Here is a 23927-nt window from a genome sequence, read left to right as displayed (position 1 = left end):
AAGCAAACATTTGAGTGTTGGATATAAATAAAGCCACTTTAATGTGCCAGTCACTAGTTAAACCTAGCTTCTGTCTGTGTTCTGGGAGACAGCCATGAAGACACTTCAGCAACCCAGCTATGCAGAAACTATGAGTGGGATGGCTAGCTGCATTAGCCCCACTAGCTACCTAGCAAGCAAGCAATGTTCTGTATGACAGGAATGCTAAAATTGGTTAGAATGATGCACCATTATCATAATGAAGCTTAACCTGTGCGTTTTGTGTTTTTGCTATTTGCTTTCATTCCAAGAAGGGATTTGCACTCATTCAATAAATCTGTGGATGCATCATTTATTGATTTGCACCCATGTTGGGAATGGGTGTGTGTGGAGCAACTAGTTCATCAACAGCTATAGGGCTTACCGAACTAGCTGTCATTTTAACATGCAGACCCATATTTGCAGTGCTGCTGCTTTTGCCTCGATGTGTGAGCAACCAATGACCATGAGTGATTGACAGGAGGTCTTACCATTTTGAAAAGTTTCATTATGAAATGAAAAAGGGAGTTTGGAAATAAAAACGCCATTCGGAAATAATTCATTTGGAAAAGTGTCATTATGAAATTTAAAAAGCCGTTTGGAAATTCAACATGTTATTATGAAATAAAATATAATCATGTTATTGTGAAAAGGACAAACATGAGGGGACAATTATTTAATTATTTTGAAATAAAATGATTCATTTAATTATTGACCAATTTTATTATTAATTTATATACTTATTTATATAATTTCATATTTATGTATTTTATTTTTTTCATTTCGGCACATTTAGTTCTCCACACAATGACAGGTTATTAAGCAAATTTACAACAAACTTTATATTGAAATAGTAATTGTGCAGATATTTGATGTTGAGATTCATTTGATATTATTTCCAAAAACATTCAAAGACTCTTCTGAAAGCTGAATGCCTGAAACAATTCAGGTGAAGTTATGAAAAGTATGGAGACCACATGCGTAATTCACACAACTGTGGGAACTATAAGAACATACATAAAATACATAATGAGGAGAACAGGCCATTCAGCCCATCTAGAACATAAGGACATAAGAATATATAATGAGGAGAACAGGCCATTCAGCCCATCTAGAACATAAGAACATAAGAATACATAATGAGGAGAACAGGCCATTCAGCCCATCTGGAACATAAGAGCATAAGAATACATAATGAGGAGAACAGGCCATTCAGCCCATCTAGAACATAGGAACATAATACATAATGAGGAGAACAGGCCATTCAGCCCATCTAGAACATAAAAACATAAGAATACACAATGAGGAGAACAGGCCATTCAGCCCATCTGGAACTTAGGAATACATAATGAGAACAGGCCATTTCACTCCTTTCCATCTAGCCTGGACTTCTCTTCCTGGACTGCATGACCCTGCAGTCTACTCTATTCACTGACATTGTCCTGATATCAGTGATGAATTTTCCTTTAGCCCATTTCCACCCATACCTCCTCAGTTCACTTTCTCATTCCCTTTAATTAAATCCTCAGGGGGGCCGTCTGGGTAGTATAGAGGTATAAGCACTCGCCTACCACCGCAGAGACATGGGTTCAATCCCCAGAAGCGATACCTCCGGCTTAGTCAGATGTTCCTACGAACACAATTGGCAGTGTTTGCGGGTGGGAAGCCGGTGACGGTATGAGTCCTGATCGTTGCATTAGCGACTTCTACTGGTTAGTCACCCAGGGTGCCTGTTCAGCAGGGAGGGGTCAGGGGGAGATAGCGTAAAGTTCTCCCAGTGAAACTCCTCGCTGTCATGTGAAAAGAAGCAGCTGGCGACTCCACATGTATCGGAGGAAGCATGTGGTAGTCTACACCCTCCCCAGACTAACAGCGCATCGACCAGGACTGTGATACACACAGGGAATTGGTATAACAACTAAAATGGGGGAGAAAATTGGCAGAAAATGGCAAAACCTCAGGGGTTCCCCTAAATGATTCTCCTATTGTTAAGTCTGAATAGATTAAGCTGTCGGAAGTCTTTCATCATAACAATTCTAACAAGGAACCAATTCAGTTGCCTTTCTTTTTAATTCTTTTTCACAAGCCTCCACATTTTCCTTATGAATGTTGAGGAACACTAGGCATTACAGCCGGAGCAGCTTTGCTCACCTGGGAATGTTGAGGAACACTAGGCATTGCAGTTTGAGATCCTGGACCTTGGTGGTGAGATCTGTGCCATCGCACTGGAGGGTACAGAGGCAATGAGAGAGGAGGGTTACGGAGGAAAGGCTGGTCCTGCATGTACTGCAGACGTGCCATGGTAACAGCAGTAAATTTAATCTGAACTGGATCTCTCCAGTCCAGATCCAGCAGATCTGTAGAGCACTCACCACAACTTTGATTTGCTTGGCCAGGTCTTTGGAGCTGCCCATCAGGAAATCTGAAAAAGCCGTCTGGAGACAGGGCAGGACAGAGAAACTGACACTGACTGACATTATCTCAGACAGGACAAGGAAACGGACACTGACTGACAGTATCTCAGACAGGACAGAGAAATGAACACTGACTGGCATTATTTCAGACAGGACAGAGAAATGGACACTGACTGGCATTATCTCAGGCAGGACAGAGAAACAGACACTGACTGACATTATCTCAGGCAGGACAGAGAAACAGACATTGACTGAATATCTCATACAGGACAAAGAAACGGACACTGACTGACATTATCTCAGAGCAGGACGAGAGAGACAGACCTCCATGAGACAGCGATACTCACCCCTGCATAGAACATCTTATTCCGAAATCTGCTGTTGAACTTCTCTGGGTTGGCCTCTGGGAGGGGGGGGGGAGGGAGAGAGAGAGGTAGATAGATAGTGAGGGAAATAGAGGGGGAGCGAAGGAAAGGGAGAGGGTGAGAGAGAGAAACTATTGACTTTTGACACCCTTTAAAAAACCATGTCACTTACAACTTTCAAGCAAATATGCACAAAAACACATACAAATAAAGCCAGCCCTCCCACCACCCGTCACACTCATTACCAATACACACCTGCATCACATCTACACCCAGCCCTCCAGATCTGCTGAAACTCTCAAGGAGGGGAACACTGGTGGCTCCTCCCCGCGTGGCTCAATCAGTGCGTTTACATGCACAGTTGAAATTGAGCTATTATTTCACCAAAGATGCGATCTAATTGGATTATTGTCATTGTCCCAATATACATGACTCGGAAAGAATCGATTTATTGACCTAGGTGTATCTGATGAAGGCTTCTTATAAATCCTGCTTCCTCCAATTTTGTCAAAACTTTTTTGAATAGTTTCCCATTCCGCGTTTTTCTTCCATCCATGTATTTTAGGATATTTAACTCCTTTAGTTGCAATAGCATGAAGTGGTCTCCTCGTCCGTCCCGAAATGTGTTTTTTTATCAGAAGTATCAGAAGTACATATAATCACTACAGAATAAAGGAAATCCAAAACAGTTTTTCAGAATAAATATGCCTCGCATGTTTATGGAGTGGAACTCCTGTAGTCAGGGGATTTGCTCTTTATTTCAGGCTTAGAACCATGTTTTTTGTGTATAATTTTGGAGATAATGGAGTTTATTTAAGATGGGGGATTCTTAACGAAACGAAACGAAAGTTAATTTCATCTTGTCGAGCTCCGCCGGCAGAGCTCTCGACCCCAGAGGGTTAAACAAATAGCCATAGTCCGTCCTAGTGCAGGTCCGTCCGTCCTAGTCCGTCCCATCCATTATGTCCCTCGAATAAGTGTAAATTATCCAGCATAGAACAGCCTGGAACGAATTATCTTTGGTATCTATGTATGATCATGTCTAGATGTCCCTTGAGCCTGTCTGCAAGGCTCTCAGGGATTATCTTAAAGTTCACACAGAGCAAAGTAATGGGATGCCAGTTCCTCAAATCGCTAAGGTCAGTGGTTCCCAACCTCGGGCCTGAGGGGCCACTGTGTATGCTGGTTTTCATTCAAATCACAATTGCAATCCCACAATTTTTAATTTTTCTCAATTAGGTGCTTTTCAGATTTACAGGGATTATTTACACTCTTAAACCACATTATATCAGAAATGTGGTTACATGTGCCATAAAGAATAAAAGTCCCATGTTCACACTGTGCTTATTGTACTATATTGCAAACAATTAGCCTACAAAGGCTGAGGTGACTCAATAGGCTCCTAATTGGTGACAGTGCGGACACATGGCTGCTAAAATTAACAATTCATTAGATAATGAGGAATTCAAAGACAAAACAAGAGACAAAACAAACGTGGAGGTATAGCAGTGTGAGGTTGGGAGATGAGAGTAGACAGAGTCCATTAAAAATGGGAGGTGCTTGAGCCTATCCCAGCATGCATTGGGCGAGAGGCAGGACTACACCCTGGACAGTTTGCCAGTCCATCACAGGGCACACACACCCTTCACTCACACACTTCACATACAGGATTTCTCTGGAAAGTGAGTCCATTAAAAACTGTCCAAACTGCGACCATTACCACAGCCTGAGTTCGGAGGACCTCACAGGGTCACAGGCCTTTGCAAAGGTCAATAGGCCAATAAGTCCAAATCATTCCAAGTATTATGTGAATATTATTAATAGAATAATTATTAATAATTCAATATATAACCTAAGACAGACTGAATATCAATGGCGGGGATTGCAATTAACACCAGACACAGGGCGAGCTGCCATTGTATGTAATTATGGAATCATTTATTTGTTTTATATCTTTATCAGTATTGGGAAAGATCAAATTAATCATATCATTGTAATAATTAACAATATCAAATCTATGTAATTGTTTACAAGAAAAGAGATAGAATGTGCCATCATTCTATTCAAGGGAACGTCCACTAGAATAATAACCAGAACTCAAAATGCCAACAAGTGTACACTAAGAATATCTATCCTTTGGTTTCTGCTGAAAATTGCTCATTTTTTGTGTGATTTGCATTTAAAAAGGCTGAGGCTTTGTTTACATACACAATGAAGCACTGCACTGTGGGATTGCTCCCGTTCACTTAAAAATATTCCAGAAAGAGGGAAAAGCAGAAAAATTGCATATTTATAGATGTTTTTTTTCTCTCACAACTGAGCTATTATTGTTGTGTGCTGGAGGGCAGGTCTCTCAAACAGACCTCGAGACTCGTGGAACTCCAGGGTCACATGTGCGTCGAACCCGAGGCTGAAGTAGTTGTTGAAGACATCCAGGGGAAGCTGTGGGTAGCAGCAGACACACAGCAGATGGTCAGAAAAACGGAACAAACACTTTAATACAAATATCAGAAAACAAACATGCACCCTTCAGAACACGCAGGGTTTTTTTACTCTCCCAGGTATTTATTTAATCTTTAATCGCATTGGTATCAACAGTAATGAAGTCAGCAGTTATGATATCGAGATGGCACATTTAAATAAGAAAAGCTTCTGATCGTAGCTGTAATTATACACGAGCTCTGAAGGCACCATCTGTAAGCTTCCTCGGCTAAAAGCATCTGCTAAATGCCAAAAAACGTGAAATAATTCTTTCTACATTTTAACTGTTTTGCCACACAAGTGCCACGCACAAACTTATCACTCAGCCGAACATCTAGATGACAGCTTCTAAGGCCACTACTCTGATTGGTTCTACTGTGTTTTATCAGGGACAGTCAAACTGGGACAAAAACACAAGCTGCCTATTTTGGGCAGGGCAGCTGTCTGTGTCTGCTCTGATCCAGTCCAAGGAGGCATGTGATTAATTGATTGGCATGTTAAGAGAAATCATGGCTGTAATTACAGGTCTGGCCCTCGTGCTGAATCACAGAGCGTGCTCCGCCCCCAACCCCACTTCATCAGGAGCACCATAAGGGGAGGGGGATGGGTAAAGTGGGCTGTCAGCTGTCTGGACAGTGTGTGCTGTATACCTCCAGCAGCAAGGGCTGAACTGACAAGGCCCATTATAACAGCATTTCTATTAGCATAGGCCTATGGCTCGATATGACAGCCCTATTTCCTTCAGCATGGGCCTAGGGCTCAATATGACAGCCCTATCCCTTTTAGCATTGCCCTAAGGCTCAATATGACAGCCCTATTTCCTTCAGCATGGGCCTAGGGCTCAATATGACAGCCCTATCTCCTTTAGCATTGCCCTGGGGCTCAATGTGACAGCCCTATCTCCTTTAGCATTGCCCTAGGGCTCAATATGACAGCCCTATCTCCTTTAGCATGGACCTAGGGCTCAATATGACAGCCCTGTCTCCTTTAGCATTGCCCTGGGGCTCAATATGACAGCCCTATCTCCTTTAGCATTGCCCTGGAGCCCAAGATGACAGCCCTGTCTCCTTTAGCATTGCCCCGGGGCTCAATATGACAGTCCTATCTCCTTTAGTATTGCCCTGGAGCCCAAGATGACAGCCCTATCTCCTTTAGCATTGCTCTAGGGCTCAATATGACAGCCCTATCTCCTTCAGCATTGCCCTAGGGCTCAATATGACAGCCCTATCTCCTTTAACATTGCCCTGGAGCCCAATATGACAGCCCTATCTCCTTTAACATTGCCCTAGGGCTCAATATGACAGCCCTATCTCCTTTAACATTGCCCTGGAGCCCAATATGACAGCCCTATCTCTTTAGCATTGCCCTGGAGCCCAATATGACAGCCCTATCTCCTTTAGCATTGCCTTGGAGTTCAGCTACTCAGCAACATGTTGCGCCACTGCATGAACCCTCAGACCCCTTCACACAGTAACATATTTGGCTTTTGTATCTTACATTTCAGTTTACTTGTAACATCTACCATACATTTCAGTTTGGCTGTAAAATCTATGCTACCTTTTACTTTATGGTAGTATTTCACAGCAAGGTTAATAAACCCAATGGTGCTGGCACATTTATGGCAGCTTGTATAAGGCTCTTACATTTCCTGCCCACTTGGCAGCAGGCCACATGCAGGCCATCACAACATAGCACCCCCTACAGTCTCACCTTGTCTGTCTGATGCTCATCCTTCTCTTCCAAGCTAGCCTCTGGGTTGGGCTCCACCATGAGGTTCCAGCGATCCAGTTGGACGATATTGCCATCCTCCACATGTGAGAGGATCTTAGACACAGGCTCATCGGTATACCCCTAAGAAGAGTTCTTATTTATTACCAACCACCCATAATCCAACCAAATCACACACTATTCATTATCAACCCACCCCAATGCAACCAAATCACACAACATTCATTATCAACCACCCATAATGCAACCAAATGACATCATTCATTATCAACCTGCCCCAGTGTAACCAATTCACACACCATTCATTATCAACCTGTCACAATACAACCAAATCACACAACATCCATTATCAACCTCCCATTGTGCAACCAAATCCCACACCACTCATTATCAACCTGCCCTAATGTAACCAAAGCACACACCATTCATTATTAAACCACCACAAAGCAACCAAAGCACACACCATTCATTATGAACCCACCCCAATGCAACCTAACTACACACTATTGTTTATCAACCCACCACAAATCAGCCACATCACATAGCTCTCAGAGTATGTAGGCTAGGTAATGTGTGTTATGTGTGTAATGAGTTGGTCACCCACCCCGCCCCAGTTGAGGGTCCTGGCCAGGTCATTCCCAGTCCCCAGGGGCAGGATGGCCACAGCAGGCTGAGGTTTCAGCTGCAGCTGGTCCAGTGTGGACAGGACCCAGCCCACCTACATGACAGTCACAGAAGAGAGGTATATTACACCTCTTCATTACACATTACACCTCACCATTACACCATTACACCATTACACCTCACTATTACAACAATACCTTTCTTTACACTTCATCATTACAACATTACAACTCACCATTACAACATTACCATCCCTTACACTTCATAATAATGCCATTAAACCTCTCCATTATGACATTACATCTCTCCATTGCGACATTACCATTGCTTACTCTCATCATTACAACATTACAACTCACCATTATGACATTACACCTCACATTACAACATTACACCTCACCATTACAACAATACACCTCACCATTAGGATATAACACACCTCTCCATTACAACATTACACCTCCCATTACAACAATATCATCCCTTACACTTCATCATTACGACATTATAACTCACCACTACGACGTTAAACCTCACCATTAGAATATTAACATTCCTTACACCTTACTATACGTGGGAGACATCACATCACTATATAATATTTATTTTAAGATATTATATGTGACACATTAGAAATGAGTAAAAGAAATTTCGCCAACGGCGATGAGACACTGACCGTTCCGTCACCTCCGCAGGCAAGGATTCGCAGGTTGTGAACTCTACGGTACATTTCTAACCTTAAACACGCAACAGAGAACAGCAGCTTCATTAAAGGGGACTGTGTGGGGGATGAACTGTGAGGCACTGTGGAAATGCATCAAAATGAACCCTGAGTTCAAAATTAACTCATTGGTTCAATGAACCAGTGAGCTCATTTTCACATTGCACGTGCTGTATTCTGCTTATACCATGGCTCTTACAACAGAAAGCACTCAACACCCAATGCACTTCTACAGACCTGCTGTGGCACTTTGTTCTTACTATGTTTGTCATTACACTGAGCAGCAGGCAGAATGGATACAGAATAAGGCACATGTTTCCAATTCATAGCTGTACATTGTGTAGGGCTACGTAACAATGTAAAATAGTAATATTAAAAAATAAGAGTAATCTCAGATATCCTTTGAGTGCTGGTAAAGCAGCCAATCAGCAGCATGTGATTGAATAGAACAAATCACATGATCACATAGTAGCTGTACCACCTATTTGCGGATAGGCTGCCTTTTCAATACCCAATAAATATCCGCGTTTTAATTTTTTTGTCTTCCTGGAAGTATTTTAAATGGCCTCTGATATTTGGTGGTTAACTGCCACATCAGGTGTAAATAAAGAAAAAAATATGAAAGATTACGTATGCCTCCTACGGAAGTGGTTATTCTTATTATGCTTAAAATAAACTGCAATGCGATATATCATACTGTACATGATATACAAACTAACCCTCCTCTCGACCAATCAGAATAGAGCACTTAACCAAGCTGTGATATGTCACATGATTCCACTTCTCCGTCAGTTTACACTCTCCGCCCCCTCCAGTGAATGCAGTCTTGGTCAATTTCAGTGGCTGTTGAGCTAGGTGGGGAAATCTTTCCTGACTGAATTCACTTAATATGTCTAAAAAATGCACTGAAAGGGCATGCCTACTCTTAAATGCAATTAAAAACACATATTTAATGCATCATGAGACTACGGCTTAATGACACATAAAATCAAATTCCAGAATGGCACACCTGAGCAGACATATTCACTATGATCCATTAAACTCAACTGTCTCAGGCAACAGGGCTACTGAGATTCCAGCAGCAGCATTCTTTAAATAACATTGGTCTGTAATACCTTTGCACCATTCTGCAGTATTTGTGGATTGCTATCAATCACAACGCATTTAAGCAGCTGTGGTCCAGCCAGGGTCCCAGTACATGCATACCTGTCATATACAGTTAAATGCAAAAGGATTGGGACCACAACACAATTTTTGTTGTTTTAGCTCTGTACCCCAGCACATTGGACGTGAAACAAAACAATGAACGTCAGTTTAAAGCACACCCAATATGGATTGCAAATACCGTCAAATTAAAGCAGAGTCTGCACTTTCACATTAATTAATTTTTCTTGTTCTGTTGTATAGTCATTATTTCATGGAGCACATGTAGTACGGCTGTACAGCTTCTATATAAATGTTGATACATATTATGGTGATGAGGTAGATTGTGATTATTATTTGATAAAATGAGTCCTGGGTAGGGCACTGTTTATGCTTGTAAAACCTCCAGCAGTCGCCATCCCAGTGTCCTCTCACCTCTTTCAGTCAGGTGAGGTTTCTGTTTGACTGCGGCTTATATCAGTCAGGAGAGATTTCCAGTAATGTTGAGATACATGTTTGCCTGTAGGAATGTTGAGTTACAGACATGTCTGCAATAATGTTGAGTTACATGTTTTCCTGTAGGAATGTTGAGTTACAGACATGTCTGTAATAATGTTGAGTTACAGGTATGTTTGCAATAATGTTGAGTTACATGTTTGCCTGTAGGAATGTTGAGTTACAGACATGTCTGTAATAATGTTGAGTTACACGTATGTCTGTGGGAATGTTGAGTTACATGGTCATCCGCAATAATGTGGAGTTGAGATAGAGGCTTGCTGTGCTCACTTACCCTTCTTTGGGGCCTCCCTGACTCAGGTCGAAAACTTGTCGAGGGTTGAGGTACCACATGAAGGACTGGATTATCTTCGCTCCCTTAAAGAAAAGACCCAGCAGAGAAGTTGGATCAAGCAGGATGTGCATTGACTGCACTTTGAGTGTCTCAGAGCTTCCGAGTGAAGAGAGGCAGGGAAGACTAGTGCCTCCGTGTTTTCGGAACAGCTGAGGGACCTTATTTGATGTAAAAATACCATCTGATTTCAGCTCAAATCAAATCAAAATTTATTTTTATTGCGTATTTCACAAACAACTGTGACAATTTGCTTCACAGACAACCCTGGCCTAAACCCCCACAGGAGCAAGTCTAAAGCAACAGTCGCAAGGAAAAACTCCATTGTGGCAGATGAGAAAAAACTTCAGAAGGAACCAAGCTCAAGGATCCTCCTCTGGTCAGCTCAGGGTGTAGTTTGGTGACCAACATGGTCAGTCAGTCAATGTTCAAGGTCAGTTGACTCCTTTTTTTCACAGCAACGAGTGCTCATGATCCCCCCTCACCCCCGTAATTATGGGTACACAATGGTCCCCAGCTACACTTTCTGGCTCCTTCATGCTTTCAATCTACAATCTATTCACCTCAAGAAAACATCTTTCCACTGTGCCATTAGAGCACGGTTCTTAAACTGAGGTCCCCCTACACGCACTGGCTTTTGTAACAGTCAATCTAAACTATGTTAAGGTTCATTCATGATTTGTTCCTTAAACACATTTGCACACCAAGTAGTTTGCTTTGGTCCACGACTTTGAAGTCTTCATTGTCCAGAGATGGTTAAAACCGCATGCCATACCACCACGCACTCTGTTCCTGCTGACTGGCTGAAGCTAAGCAAGTGTGGGCTTGGTTTGTACTTGGATGGGAGCCCACCAGGGAATACTGAGTTGTTGTTAGAAGTGGTGTTGTTGGGCCAGCAGGGGGCAGTCTTCCCTCTGGTCAAATAAACCCCAATGCCCCAGTGCAGTGACGGGGACGGAGATGCCATCTTTCGGATGAGACATTAAATCAAGGTCCTGACTCACTGTGGTCATTAAAGATCCCATGACACTATTCACAAAGGGTAAGGGGTTCCCCAGTGTCCTGGCTAAAATCCCAGATCTGGCTCTTGCAAAAACTTGCCACCTAATCATCCCCTGATTTAATTGGCTAAAAAATGTTCTCTCCCTCCAAGGGAGCTACTCAGTGGCCAACAATAGAGGATTGTGGGTGTACTGATAAGCCCTATGACCAGTCCAATGAAAACAACAAGGCTGAAACCAAAAATCAGTCATATGCTTCAGTTGAATTAACACCTGAAAATGCAATAGCCAACCAGGACGAGAGCTGAAATATCTGAGGCCAGTTGCTGGGAATCAATGGGAAGCTCTGTCACAGGGATTGAGGTTAGACTGACCATTTGGTCCTATGATCTGGACTGGCGGTTTAACCCTATTGCTTGAGCCCATATAGCCCACATCATAGCTAAAAAGGATTTCAGCTCTCAAGGGTTTCCGGACTCTAGCCGCCTGGCTAACAGGCTACCATATTCTGCTATAAACCTGGTGAAAGTTGCAGTTCAGAGCCATAAAGACTGCCAGGCCCAGCCTCCCCAGACCCAGTGAAACTTTGACAAACCCTGTGGGAGCCCAGCAGACCCTGTGGATCTCCAGGACCAGGTCTGGGGACACCCTGATGTAGACCATCCATTTTGTTTGCATCCATTTTGTTTCTTGGTGCTCACCTGGTTTCCCCCACTCTTTGGGTTGACAAAGACCAGCAAGGGCTTTATGAGCTGAGAGGGAATGGGCTTCACAATGAAGGGCTTCCATCGGGACTCCTATAACACAGGCCCACAACACATTCAATAAATGCATTCAATAATAACACTCAAAAAACGCAAAATTTAATTAGGATAGCAACTTTCATATGGCTGCGGCTCAATGTGCTAAACAGAGATTCCAAAAACTGGAGTAGTAATGTGACAAAAACAGTGTTCATAAAACAGAAAGGGGACAGGAACTTGCCACACAAGCCAAATGAAACACAACAAACGGATTTCAAACATGCTTCAAAGAAATAAAGTCAAAATAATATAACAGCCAATTAAAACAGAGCATAAAAGAGGGATGGTCTTGAGATATAAGCAGAAATGTGGAATTTGTGAAAAGGGGTCAAAACAGGAAGAAACCAAGACACAGCACTAACACTCGCACAGATGCAGGCCACATTCAGAGACCATTCAATACTGGATCAGAACCCATGTGGGGTCAGGGTGGACGGAACAGGGAAATGTTTTAGTGGTTGAGGGGGTAGTAAAGAGTGGGACCACATTTGAGACTCAATGTTTGAGACACACTCAACTATTTCACAGGAGAGGCAAGAAACATGAGAAAACCAGAGACCAGTAAAGTATGACCTCCATCTGTAAGACCACACCAATGATGTACATGTTTGAATGCGCTAAAGTTCTGGTTGGGACTACATTGTTACGCTGAATTTAAGATATTTTTGTACACCTGTCGAACCTTGGAGGGGCAACTATAACCTCAAACCCAACTGCTTATCTAACACTATACCCTCAAACCCATCAGTCCATCTAACACTATACCCTCAAACCCATATGCCCATTTTACACTATACCCTCAAACCCATATGCTCATCTAACACCACCGTCTCTACCCCACACCCCAGTGCAGGTAACACCATCCCTACCTTCCAGCATTACCTATCCCACACCCCAGTGCAGGTAACACCATCCCAACATTCCGACATGACCTATCCCACACCCCAGTGCAGGTAACACCATCCCTACCTTCCAGCATAGTCTATCCCACACCCCAGTGCAGGTAACACCATCCCTACCTTCCAGCATGACCTATCCCAAATCCCAGTGCAGGTAACACGATCCCTGCCTTCCAGCAGGGTCTATCCAACACGCCAGTACAGGTAACACCATCCTTACCTTCCAGCATAGTCTATCACACACCCCAGTGCAGAAAACACCATCCCAACCTTCCAGCATAGTCTATCCCACACCCCAGTGCAGGTAACACCATCCCTACCTTCCAGCACGGTCTATTCCACACCCCAGTGCAGGTAACACCATCCCTACCTACCAGCATGACCTATCCCACACCCCAGTGCAGGTAACACCATCCCTACCTTCCAGCATAGTCTATCCCACACCCCAGTGCAGGTAACACCATCCCTACCTTCCAGCATAGTCTATCCCACACCCCAGTGCAGGTAACACCATCCCTACCTTCCAGCAGGGTCTATCCCACACCCCAGTGCAGGTAACACCATCCCTACCTTCCAGCATAGTCTATCCCACACCCCAGTGCAGTAAAAAAAGTACATATGAATCACATTTCTAGTTATTGTTGCTAGCTTTACAAATCGGAATTGCTTATTTGGACAGTAGAATAGGTTTTACGCATTTGACTCATGGCTACGGACGCATTTTCATCCGTATGTTTGTGAACTATTGCGTTTACAGCTAGCTATCTAGCCGGGATAACAAGCATGCCGTGAGATCATTCTGACCTAAAACCAAGAATTTTAATATTAGCTAGGTGACAAGTGACGGCGAACCTATCATAAAGCTAGCTGGCATTCAAAACCCGTTTCAGAGGGTCTTAGAAAGACATTATGCATACACTGCGTGACCACACCATTTAAAAAGCAAGACAGTGCTAGCGAGATTAATTTGATTGACTTATGGTTTCATGCAGTTTTATTAAATAATGTAATGACAAAAATAACCAACATTGGTGCTAATTGTATGGTATAAAACTATTTTTTCTTGATAGCATCATTGTTTTCATAGAATTAATAACCAGAGGTTTTTGCTTAACAACGGTGCAAATAGAACTACCAACCAGAGTTTTTGCATAACAACGGTCCAAATAGAAATACCAACTTGACAAGTTTTGCTTGACAACGGTAAAGCCGCTACACTCTCATTCATGGGCTCTCATTATGTTCCACTTGGGAGTCATGTGCGATCTGGTACCCGGTCTGGTATTTGGCTTAATATCAAACCGATTAGAAAATTTTTACATCAACCCAACCCTAGTGTCTTTTACCTACGGGTTGGGGTGATAAAGCGTTGCTTTCACTGCTACCACAGACTGAATGCGTAATGCAGCTATAATGAGACAAAACTTTTGAATATGTTGGGATATAAAACGATATTACAAAAGTAAAATTAGACATATTATACATCATTAGAAAGACATCATTGGAGATTTGACAGATGATTTTTTTTGCAAATTACAAACATTCCACTTGAAAAAGTTGTTATTCCTTTTAAATGGGTATGAAACGGTGGGGATATTCCCTGAAAACAACTTTTGCAGAAGTGTGTAACAGCAGGACGCTGTCTCACGTAGTACAGAAAAGACTGTCACAGACAAGTCAACAGATTGCAATAATTTTATTTGGCCTGCAAGGAAAATCAAATACATCCGATTTAAAGTTATTCTTGCCTTTGCACCCATAATTTTCTGTCACGGATAGCGCCAAACAGTGGCTACTGAACTCAGAGGCTGATTTCAACACTCGAGCTGCATCTGTGCCACAGAAGCATGCAATGAAACCCTCAAAGGGTTGATGGCAAATGCAGGTAATTTAAAATGCAATGCTCACACAATGGCACTCGCGAGGTGCATTTGGGCTGGCAATTTCTCAAAAGCTGACAAATTTTACGGTCAAAAATATTTTTGAGCATTGTTCAAGCAGAAACTTAGACAGAAATGGCACTTCTAAGTAGAGCGACATAGCAAGCTTCAGGCTAACTATAAAAGCAGACACTGCCCCTGAAGTGCAGGATTTGACAAGTACTGTTCTTCCAAAATAGATGATTACAGATTACCGCCAGATTGCAAAATGACACTTGACCGGTCCAGGGGATAAGTCAAGTGAGTCACTTATCACTGAGCACCACCAAGGAATAGCAGGGAGCAAATGAGCATTAATCTGAGTTTAAACCTTCAATTTTAATTTTGTTTGAATTCATTTGTTTTGTAGGGCAGTTGTAAGTTGTTTCTCTGCAGTCCTCTCTCTGAGGGCTCAAATGCTTTATTTCTGCATAAGCTCCCAAATGAGCCTGTGTCTGTTACTTTCAACATTCCAACACTATCTTCCACTTCCCTTCAGGATCGCCAGACTCCTCATGCCAGATACTCATAATTTTAAAATCAAAGCTATAGATGACACTGGGGGGGATTAACAACCTCCTTGCATGTAGAGGAGGCATAGTAACAAATGTTAATTCACTGTTAACCACGCTCGCAGTGTGAACCCCCCACGGTGTGATATCTATCTGCTGCGTATCCCTATAGAGCACCACCAGCGACTAGTGGGCACCATCAGGGCACTGTTCAGATCTGACAGGTCAAAAAAACTCAAAGTGAGTGCAGGCTATTAGAATATTACAGTATCACGTTTCTGAGTTCCCTAGCCTGCACGACTTAGAAATAATTCTTCATCTTCTCGTAACCTGAACTTAAAGTAATAATGTTTGGTATAGATATATTTTAATACTCACAACGAAGGTCGGGGTACAAAGTATATCCACCTTTCTTGCATTGCTAAATAATTATGCAACTAGATCAAAATTGAATAAATATTTACCAAAGTTATTGAAACCCGCCCCACAATGGGAAAGGCGGACATGATATGAAGGTGTGCCCTCCAAACAGCCAATGACAGCTCAGACCGCTCTCTCCTGGTTCGGTTTTTAAGTCAATGACCACCGAAGCTAGCCCTCTTCTTCTTTTTTCAAATTTTACCTTTTTCTCCGTACCTGAGCCGTGGCTCATGTTGGTTTTTAGGAAGCTACCATATAGCCTCGGTGTCCCCACAGAATAACCCTGGTGAGTGTTTGCACCGCTTTGGAACCACGTGTCTACGCCTGGAAGTACTGACGGGCTCATGTTGGGACACCGCTGGCCTGTCTCAAGCAGCATCTTCCGGCTTTGAACTTAGCGCGTACTGCCTCAGCTGGGTCTCGGGGATCACTTTCTCCTCCCTCTTTCCTCTCTTCCTCTCCTCTCCACACTCCGACTCGTAAGTAACACCATAATCGAAGTTTAACCTACCGTTAGCTAGTTATGTGTACATCCATACAGAGCCAGCTGTAGCAAGACAGCGGCTAGACCGTAAACCTAATTGTATGGTTAAAGAACTTTGTGCTATGAGTCGAGTGTAACTGATTGTTGTCTGTCTCATACTAATCATAGGCTACGTGCGTAAAACCAGTATTAGTTCATTCATAGTGAGTTTCTGTGTAGCGATACCTAGCAACCTTGTTGAGAGAGCGTATCGCTTATGAACCCTAATATTGATACTGTAACGTCTGACTAGTCACTACATTCTACATTATGTACTGAATTGTATCGTGCTATACTGTGCCAGTATCCTATCCCATATTACAACCAAACTGCTTAACTTATAATAACAATTATTGGTCATTAAAGCATATATTTTTGTATATGTGTGTTTGTGTTTCCTCTCTCATGCTTATGGAATGATCCACCAACAAAGTCAAATAGAGACATTTGAATTAATTAAGTGCCAAGGGTCAATTCCCTCTAAATCATTTTAAGTGTTGAGGTTGATAAAGGGTGATCTCTGTTTATTCTGGGTTCAGTATTCAGAGTGCTGTGCCATTAACAGGGTAGCTGAGGGTGACCCCCTAATTAAATTTGAAATAATAAAATAATATACATTAATTTAAATTTAATAACTCATCTAAGTTCTATCAAGGTTATGACAGTTTTAGCCTGTTTTATAAGCCTACACATATATAGCCTTCATTGTCATGCCTACGCTTGACAACTATGTAACTATTTTTGCGCATGTAACGCAACACATTTTTTATGTATGCTTTCCCATTGCTTAGAAATTCCACATGACCACTCATCACTTAGTAATGTCTGCTGCATGTCTGAGGGTCGGTGCACTGAAAGCAGCTCAGGGCAATGTGGGAACATCGCTGTCTTTCATGATCTGTGCTTAATTAGTGATGTAGATCACTGGGGAGGGCAATGTGATAACTGACTGACACGAAGGCTCTATCAACCTCTTCCTGAGGGATAACTGACTGACACGAAGGCCCTATCGACCTCTTCCTGAGGGATAACTGACTGACACGAAGGCTCTATCAACCCCTTCCTGAGGGATAACTGACTGACACGAAGGCTCTATCAACCCCTTCCTGACGGTTGCAGGTGAGAAACCTTCTATAGATGAACAGGTGTTCCTGGTTAGAGCATGTGTGCATTAATTCAGCGGTCGATGATGTGCAGTAGGTTACACATGAGTATCTTACCTCAGACCCCTTTTTGCTGGGCCTGTGCTTGAATGAGGTCCGTTTCTTCTTTTTGCTTGACTTTAGTGATGTCTGTGAAAACCGGGAGAAAATCAAATGGCACTTTCAAGTTCAAAAATAACAAATATATTCATTTTTACCACAGTGTTAGATCATGCAATAGTTTCAACATATTTATGGTGAATAGGAGTTCTTAGAAACAGAAGCATTTAATTTGGCTTACTCTGCTGAATAGCCTTCTCATCATTATTGAAAAATGATTTGAACATTTCCCCAGACGGTGAATGAGTTTGATAAAATATCCTACTCAAAGCATGGGGACTTGAAAATTTGAGCATAGTGCCCTCTCCTGGTCAGATATTAAGAGAACATCGAAATCAAACAGATCAACAGCTACATTATCCTTATTTTGATCAAAGGCTCTATCCATGAAAACATAACTTATTATTATTGTTGCTATCACTCTTATTATTTTTATGTAATTATGAATATGTAAAATGTACATAATTGAATAACTGGCAATTGAAGGCAACTTTTGTGAAAATATAAAATGATCAAGGATGTTTGGGTTTTCAGACCATAATTGTCTCTGGGGGCCACTAGTATGTTACTTTATTCCTGAGCGTGTTCCCCTGCTATCAGCTGCAAGAGGACAATAGCTCTTTATGAGAAGGATACTGTGATAGGATCCCTGAATCAGAGGGTAAAAGCTCATGATGAGAGGAATTCAGTGATAGTATCCCTGAATCAGAGGGTAAACTCTCTTTATGAGAGGGATCCTGTGATAGGAATCCTGAATCAGAGTGTAAAAGCTTGTGATGAGAGGGATCCTGTGGTAGGATGCCTGAATCAGAGGGTAAAACCTCATGATGAGAGGAATTCAGTGATAGTATCTCTGAATCAGAGGGTAAACGCTCTTTATGAGGGAGATCCTGTGATAGGATGCCTGGATCAGAGGGTAAAAGCTCATTATGAGAGGGATTCTGTGATAGGATCCCTGAATCAGAGGGTAAAAACTCTTTATGAGAGGGATCCTGTGATAGGATCCCTGAATCAGAGTGTAAAAGCTCATGATGAGAGGAATTCAGTGATAGAATCCCTGAATCAGAGGGTAAAACCTCATGATGAGAGGAATTCAGTGATAGGATCCCTGAATCAGAGGGTAAAAGCTCATTATGAGAGGGATCCTGTAATAGGATCCCTGAATCAGAGTATAAAAGCTCTTTATGAGAGGGATCCTGTGATAGGAGTGTCGGAGTGTAGCACAGTGGGTAAGGAACTGGACTTGTAACCGAAAGGTCGCAGGTTCGATTCCCGAGTAGGACACTGCCGTTGTACCCTTGAGCAAGGTACTTAACCGAAATTGCTTCAGTATATATCCAGCTGTATAAATGGATACAATGTAAAATGCTATGTAAAAAAGTTGTGTAAGTTGCACTGGATAAGAGCGTGTGCTAAATGCCTGTAATGTAATGTAATCCCTGAATCAGAGGGTAAAAACTATTTATGAGAGGGATCCTGTGATAGGATCCCTGAATCAGAGGGTAAAAGCTAATGATGAGAGGAATTTAGTGATAGAATCCCAGAATCAGAGGGTAAAACCTTATGATGAGAGGAATTCAGTGATAGGATCCCTGAATCAGAGGGTAAAAGGTCATTGTGAGAGGGATCCAGTAATAGGATCCCTGAATCAGAGGGTAAAATCTCTTTATGAGAGAGATCCTGTGATAGGATCCCTGAATCAGAGGGTAAAAGCTTGTGATGAAAGGGACCTTGTGATAGAATCGCTGAATCAGAGGGTAAAAGCTCTTTATGAGAGGGATCCTGTGATAGGATGCCTGAAGTTCTGGAAGGATGCTGTGAGGAGAAGGGGTGGGGGTTGTTGTGTTTTGGGGTGCAGCACGTTTTGCTGGTGATGGGGTACCTGAGGCCGGCGGACACGAAGGATCCAGGTGGGTGGGACAATGACAGCAGCGTGCGCCCCCAAAGAACAGGGCTCCTCTATCTGCTGCAGCGTGAAGCACGTCACTTTACTGTGATACTGAGAGAGAGAGAGAGAGAGAGAGAGAGAGAGAGAGCGAGAGGGGGAGAGAGAGAGCGAGAGAGAGAGACATGTCATGCTCTGCTTGGGCTCTTGAAATTTTGGCTTTGTTTGTCATTTTAAAACTGAGAATGTATTTTAAATTTAATTACAACAAAGATAGTTAATCATACAGATAAGGAAAATCAACAAATTCAGAAAAAGAAAGGACAATCTGAAGAAACAACACCCTAATCACAGGAGAGGGAGGAGATACAGCAACAGACCTAGCAAACAGGACAGCAAAAGAAATCAGGAGGAAAATCAGACACAAAACACAGGAGTGAGTACATTAGGAACCAGCAGAAAAACCTATTCAAGTACAGAAGAATATAATCTATGTAACTATTGTTTTTTCATTTTTGTGTTTAAATTTTTGTGATTTTTTAAATTACAAACTACTGCTAAGCGCTAAGTAATAAGATAAAGGGTTAACTAAGTTGGGCTAAAATAAAAAAAAGTGACAGTTGAACTCCAGCTCCACTCTGTTTAAATGTAACAATTTAAACTAGCTGCATAAATGAAGCAATAAGAAGAGCAGCAGCCCCTCCCCCACTGCCCAGAGCATGTATCCACTCAGTGATACACTATACCCACACTGCAGCCCAATTCACTATCCCCCAGAAATCACAAATGAGAGCAAAAGAAAACAGTTTAAACTACAGTTTCTGAGGGAGAACCCAGAGACTATGTTTGTTGCCTGTTCTAAAAACTGAGAATTTAGCAACCTCATTCTGTACTCTGACCAGCCTAAAGCCTGGCACACAGCGCTTCTGATCCACTATCCTTCAAGTAAAAAAGAGGGAATTTGCAATGGGAGGAAGGTAAAAATAAAGAACCCTGATGAACTTGATTCTGTGCATAATTCTGACTGCATTATGATGACAGTCAATTTATATAAAAATGGAACAATAATGGTGCAGGGCAACCTCAGAGAATTCCAAACAGCTTTCCCAGCTCTGAAAGAAACAGCTACAAGGGAAAAGGCCTCTGCTAGTTTAAGCCCCCCCCCCCCCCCCCCCCCCCACAGACCCCGATGTTGCAGGTACAGTCAGCAGCCAGACAGAGGAGCAGGGCCAGGAGGAGAGTGAGCTCCCAAACTCAGACCAAGCCCAATCCCTCCTAGCCAACAGAGCTCTGACCAAAATAAAGGACCATTTTACACAGCTGGAAATAGAGCTAGTGTCATCGCCAGAGCCCAGCACCCACTCAAATGGGAAAGCAGACATTGTGCTGCTAATTGATTCGAACAGAAAATTTATTGAAGAGAAAAAGCTCTTCCCCAGACACAAAGTGGTCTGGTGTCCAACCACCCAAATGGCTTTGGAGCTGCTATCTGAGTCCCAGCTCAGCTGCCCCAGCCACATCCCAATCCATACAGAAACCAACAACCTGAGGGCTGAGCAAGAGAGAGTAGCAACATCACTGAGGGCAGTTACAGAGAAGGCTAGCCACACTTTCCCAAGCTCTAAAATTGTGATGTCCACTTTGCTGCCAAGAAAGGATTTCCACCCTCTCACAATAAACAAGATCAACGCCAGCATATCAAGGGACTGCGCCCTCTAGCCAAATGTCCACCTGGCCCACCACCCCTGCCTTCAGCCAGTGCTGCCCTGACCAAAAAAAATTAACCAGAGACCTCTGCACTGCTCGTAGCAGTTCAGTAGGAGGTTGTAACACTGCTACCTTATGTCACAGTGTGGATGCCACCAAGTTGTTTATTATAAGGGCTCTGCCCCTATAAGACAGCCAAGGCACAATCCACTTCCATTTTTCCAGTTTCCTGGAAACATTCCCCTCAATATCTGCCCAGTTCTTGCGAACAAACTCCTCCAAGCCCATGTGGACCCCCAAAATCTTCAACCCTTTCTTACCCCAATTTATATTCCCTGGGAGTGTAGGGAGTATCCTTCCTCTCCACAGACCACCCAACAAAGCCTCACTTTTTTCCCAATTGACCTTTGCTGATGCAGCTCGCTCGAAGACTTCCAGACAGTCTTCCAGGGCCTGTACACCCCACTGATCCTGAATCAGCACTGTAACATTATCTGCGTATGCTGACAAAGTTACGGCTTTTCCAGCCCCAGGAACCATCACACCCTTCACCCTTGTGCGTAAAAGATTTAATAAAGGCTCTATGGCTAGGGAGTAGAGCTGTCCTGAGAAAGGGCAGCCCTGTCTTATCCCCCTCCGCACTTCTACAAGTCTACTGAGCCCTCCTCCAACCTTAACCAAACATGACACCTGGGAGTACAACAATTTAATCCAAGAAACAAAAACCAAAACCATGGAACACTTTAAACAAGTAACTGTGATCAACCCAGTCAAATGCCTTTTCTTGATTTATAGAAATTAATCCAAACTCCAGACCACATTCCTTTGACAGATCCAGCATGTCTCGAATTAAAAACAGATTGCATCGGATTGATCGCCCAGGGATACAGTATGATCGATCAATGTGTATTATATCAGCAAGGTGCTTCTTCAGCCTGCTCGCCAAATACTTAGACAGAATCTTGTAATCTGTACATAAAAGTGTGACTGGCCGCCAGTTCTTTAAAAGACAAAGGTCCCCTTTTTTAGGCAGCAGTGTCAATGTGGTTCCTCCCCATTTCTGTCCATTGTAAAATCAGCAGTGCAATTAAAATCACCCCCTAATACAATAATTCTCTCCTGACCAATTTTTGCAAGCTCTTCCTCCAATCTTTTAAACAGTCTCACCCTCTATGTGTCACTGTTGTGAGCGTATACATTTATAAATACAAAAGAGAGGCCCTTTATAGTTGCATCCACTATCAACAACCGCCCTGGAACAATTTCCATTTTTCTTTTTTTATATTTATCTCCAAGCCTTGTGCAAGGAGTATGGCCACCCCCCCACTCACATTTGTTCCATGGCTTAAAACATGGTCCCCCCTCCACCAAACCCCCACGCCAGCTCATTGCTGTCCATATGCGTTTCCTGTAAAAACATTACACTTAGCCTCTTTCGGCTAATTAGGTCAGAGAGCAAGAATCTTTCCCCCACTTCCCTGCCACCATTCATATTAAGTGAGCCAAGAGATGTGACCACCATGTATAAAAAAACGTAAAGAACAAAGAAAGAAAAACCACGAAAAAGTGCTCTGAAACCAGGTGTTTTGTGCCCCATTTCCATTTTTTCTGAGGTTATGCAGAAAATGTGGATGAAGATACAATTTAAATTTTACCAGTTATTTACTGACAAGCCCTTACGAACAGTCATGCAGTGCGTTTTAAGTCTAAACCGCTTTTGGCTCGAAAGAATGTCTAAACCGACAGTCTTCATGTAATGTTTTTCAATCGCAAAAGCTTTTTGCCGTCCTGAAACGACTTTATGACATTGACAGCTTTTCCTTTAGTGTAATCCAAATAGTCACTTATTTCCTCAAGTGAATAAAGTGTAACGTCCCCTGTTTGGCTAGCTGCGATGTCAGAGATAGTCAAGGAATCTGATAACTCTCCCTCGTCTTCCTGCATATCATCCGTGTTTTTACTTCCCGTATCTGATTCCATAATTTCCGCCTCTTCCCCTACCTCCGGAGCAACTCCGCCTGTCTCTGGGGCTGGCTGCAGAGGCTCCACTACCTCTAAACACTGCCCTCTTACCCCTACACGCACATCGGCCCCTTCCAATAAACCTTCACAATCAACCCTCCCCTTCTTTCTCTCGGTAGACTGACCCGTATCTCCCCTCTGTCTGCGTGTGCTACTATTCGTTCTTCTAAACTCAGGCCGCCCCACTCTGGCCACAGCCTGATTCCCCTCAGCAGCCTTACTGCAGCACTCTTGTTGACCTACCGTCCGTTCCTCATCCCCGGCCTGCTTACCTGTCTTGCTCGTACCCTCACCCGCACCCTCTTTTGGCTGACACCCCGGCTCTGCGCCAGCCTGAGGATCTGGCGCAACGCTGGCTTACCCCATCTTCATTTCCCACACCATTTTCTCCAGCTGGCACATTCTCCCGACCCTTGTCTTTATGCAAGCAAGCTCGCCTCATATGTCCGATATCCCCGCACTCAAAACATCTCAGACTGTCCGTACTAGCAAACACCTCATACAAACTTTCAGCGTGTTTTAAACAAAATGACATGTCTATTGTTTGTGAAGATGAAAAACATAAAAGCCTGTCTTCGGAAAGACATAACATGTTTTAATTCAGCGGTTTTACATCCCAACAAGATCATTTTC

At 42.9% G+C, this 23927-nt stretch overlaps 1 protein-coding gene across 7 annotated transcripts in view; it reads right to left on the bottom strand.

The window, feature by feature from the left end:
- LOC118215376 (diacylglycerol kinase zeta-like) overlaps positions 1 to 23927 on the bottom strand; it is a 140775-nt gene that overhangs the window by 70453 nt on the left and 46395 nt on the right. For all 7 annotated transcript variants that reach the window (XM_035396098.1, XM_035396096.1, XM_035396100.1 and 4 more), the window contains 11 exons: positions 19563 to 19679; positions 17639 to 17710; positions 12044 to 12139; positions 10285 to 10367; positions 8307 to 8367; positions 7611 to 7724; positions 6989 to 7129; positions 5161 to 5239; positions 2780 to 2835; positions 2391 to 2453; positions 2170 to 2243 (listed from right to left, as the gene is read on the bottom strand). In XM_035396098.1, the coding sequence (XP_035251989.1) occupies positions 2170 to 2243; positions 2391 to 2453; positions 2780 to 2835; positions 5161 to 5239; positions 6989 to 7129; positions 7611 to 7724; positions 8307 to 8367; positions 10285 to 10367; positions 12044 to 12139; positions 17639 to 17710; positions 19563 to 19679 (956 nt within the window). The remainder of the gene's footprint in view (positions 1 to 2169; positions 2244 to 2390; positions 2454 to 2779; positions 2836 to 5160; positions 5240 to 6988; positions 7130 to 7610; positions 7725 to 8306; positions 8368 to 10284; positions 10368 to 12043; positions 12140 to 17638; positions 17711 to 19562; positions 19680 to 23927) is intronic.

Source organism: Anguilla anguilla, chromosome 16 (assembly GCF_013347855.1).
Source record: "Anguilla anguilla isolate fAngAng1 chromosome 16, fAngAng1.pri, whole genome shotgun sequence".
Lineage (NCBI taxonomy): Eukaryota > Metazoa > Chordata > Actinopteri > Anguilliformes > Anguillidae > Anguilla > Anguilla anguilla.
This window is presented reverse-complemented; position numbering and strand designations above follow the sequence as displayed.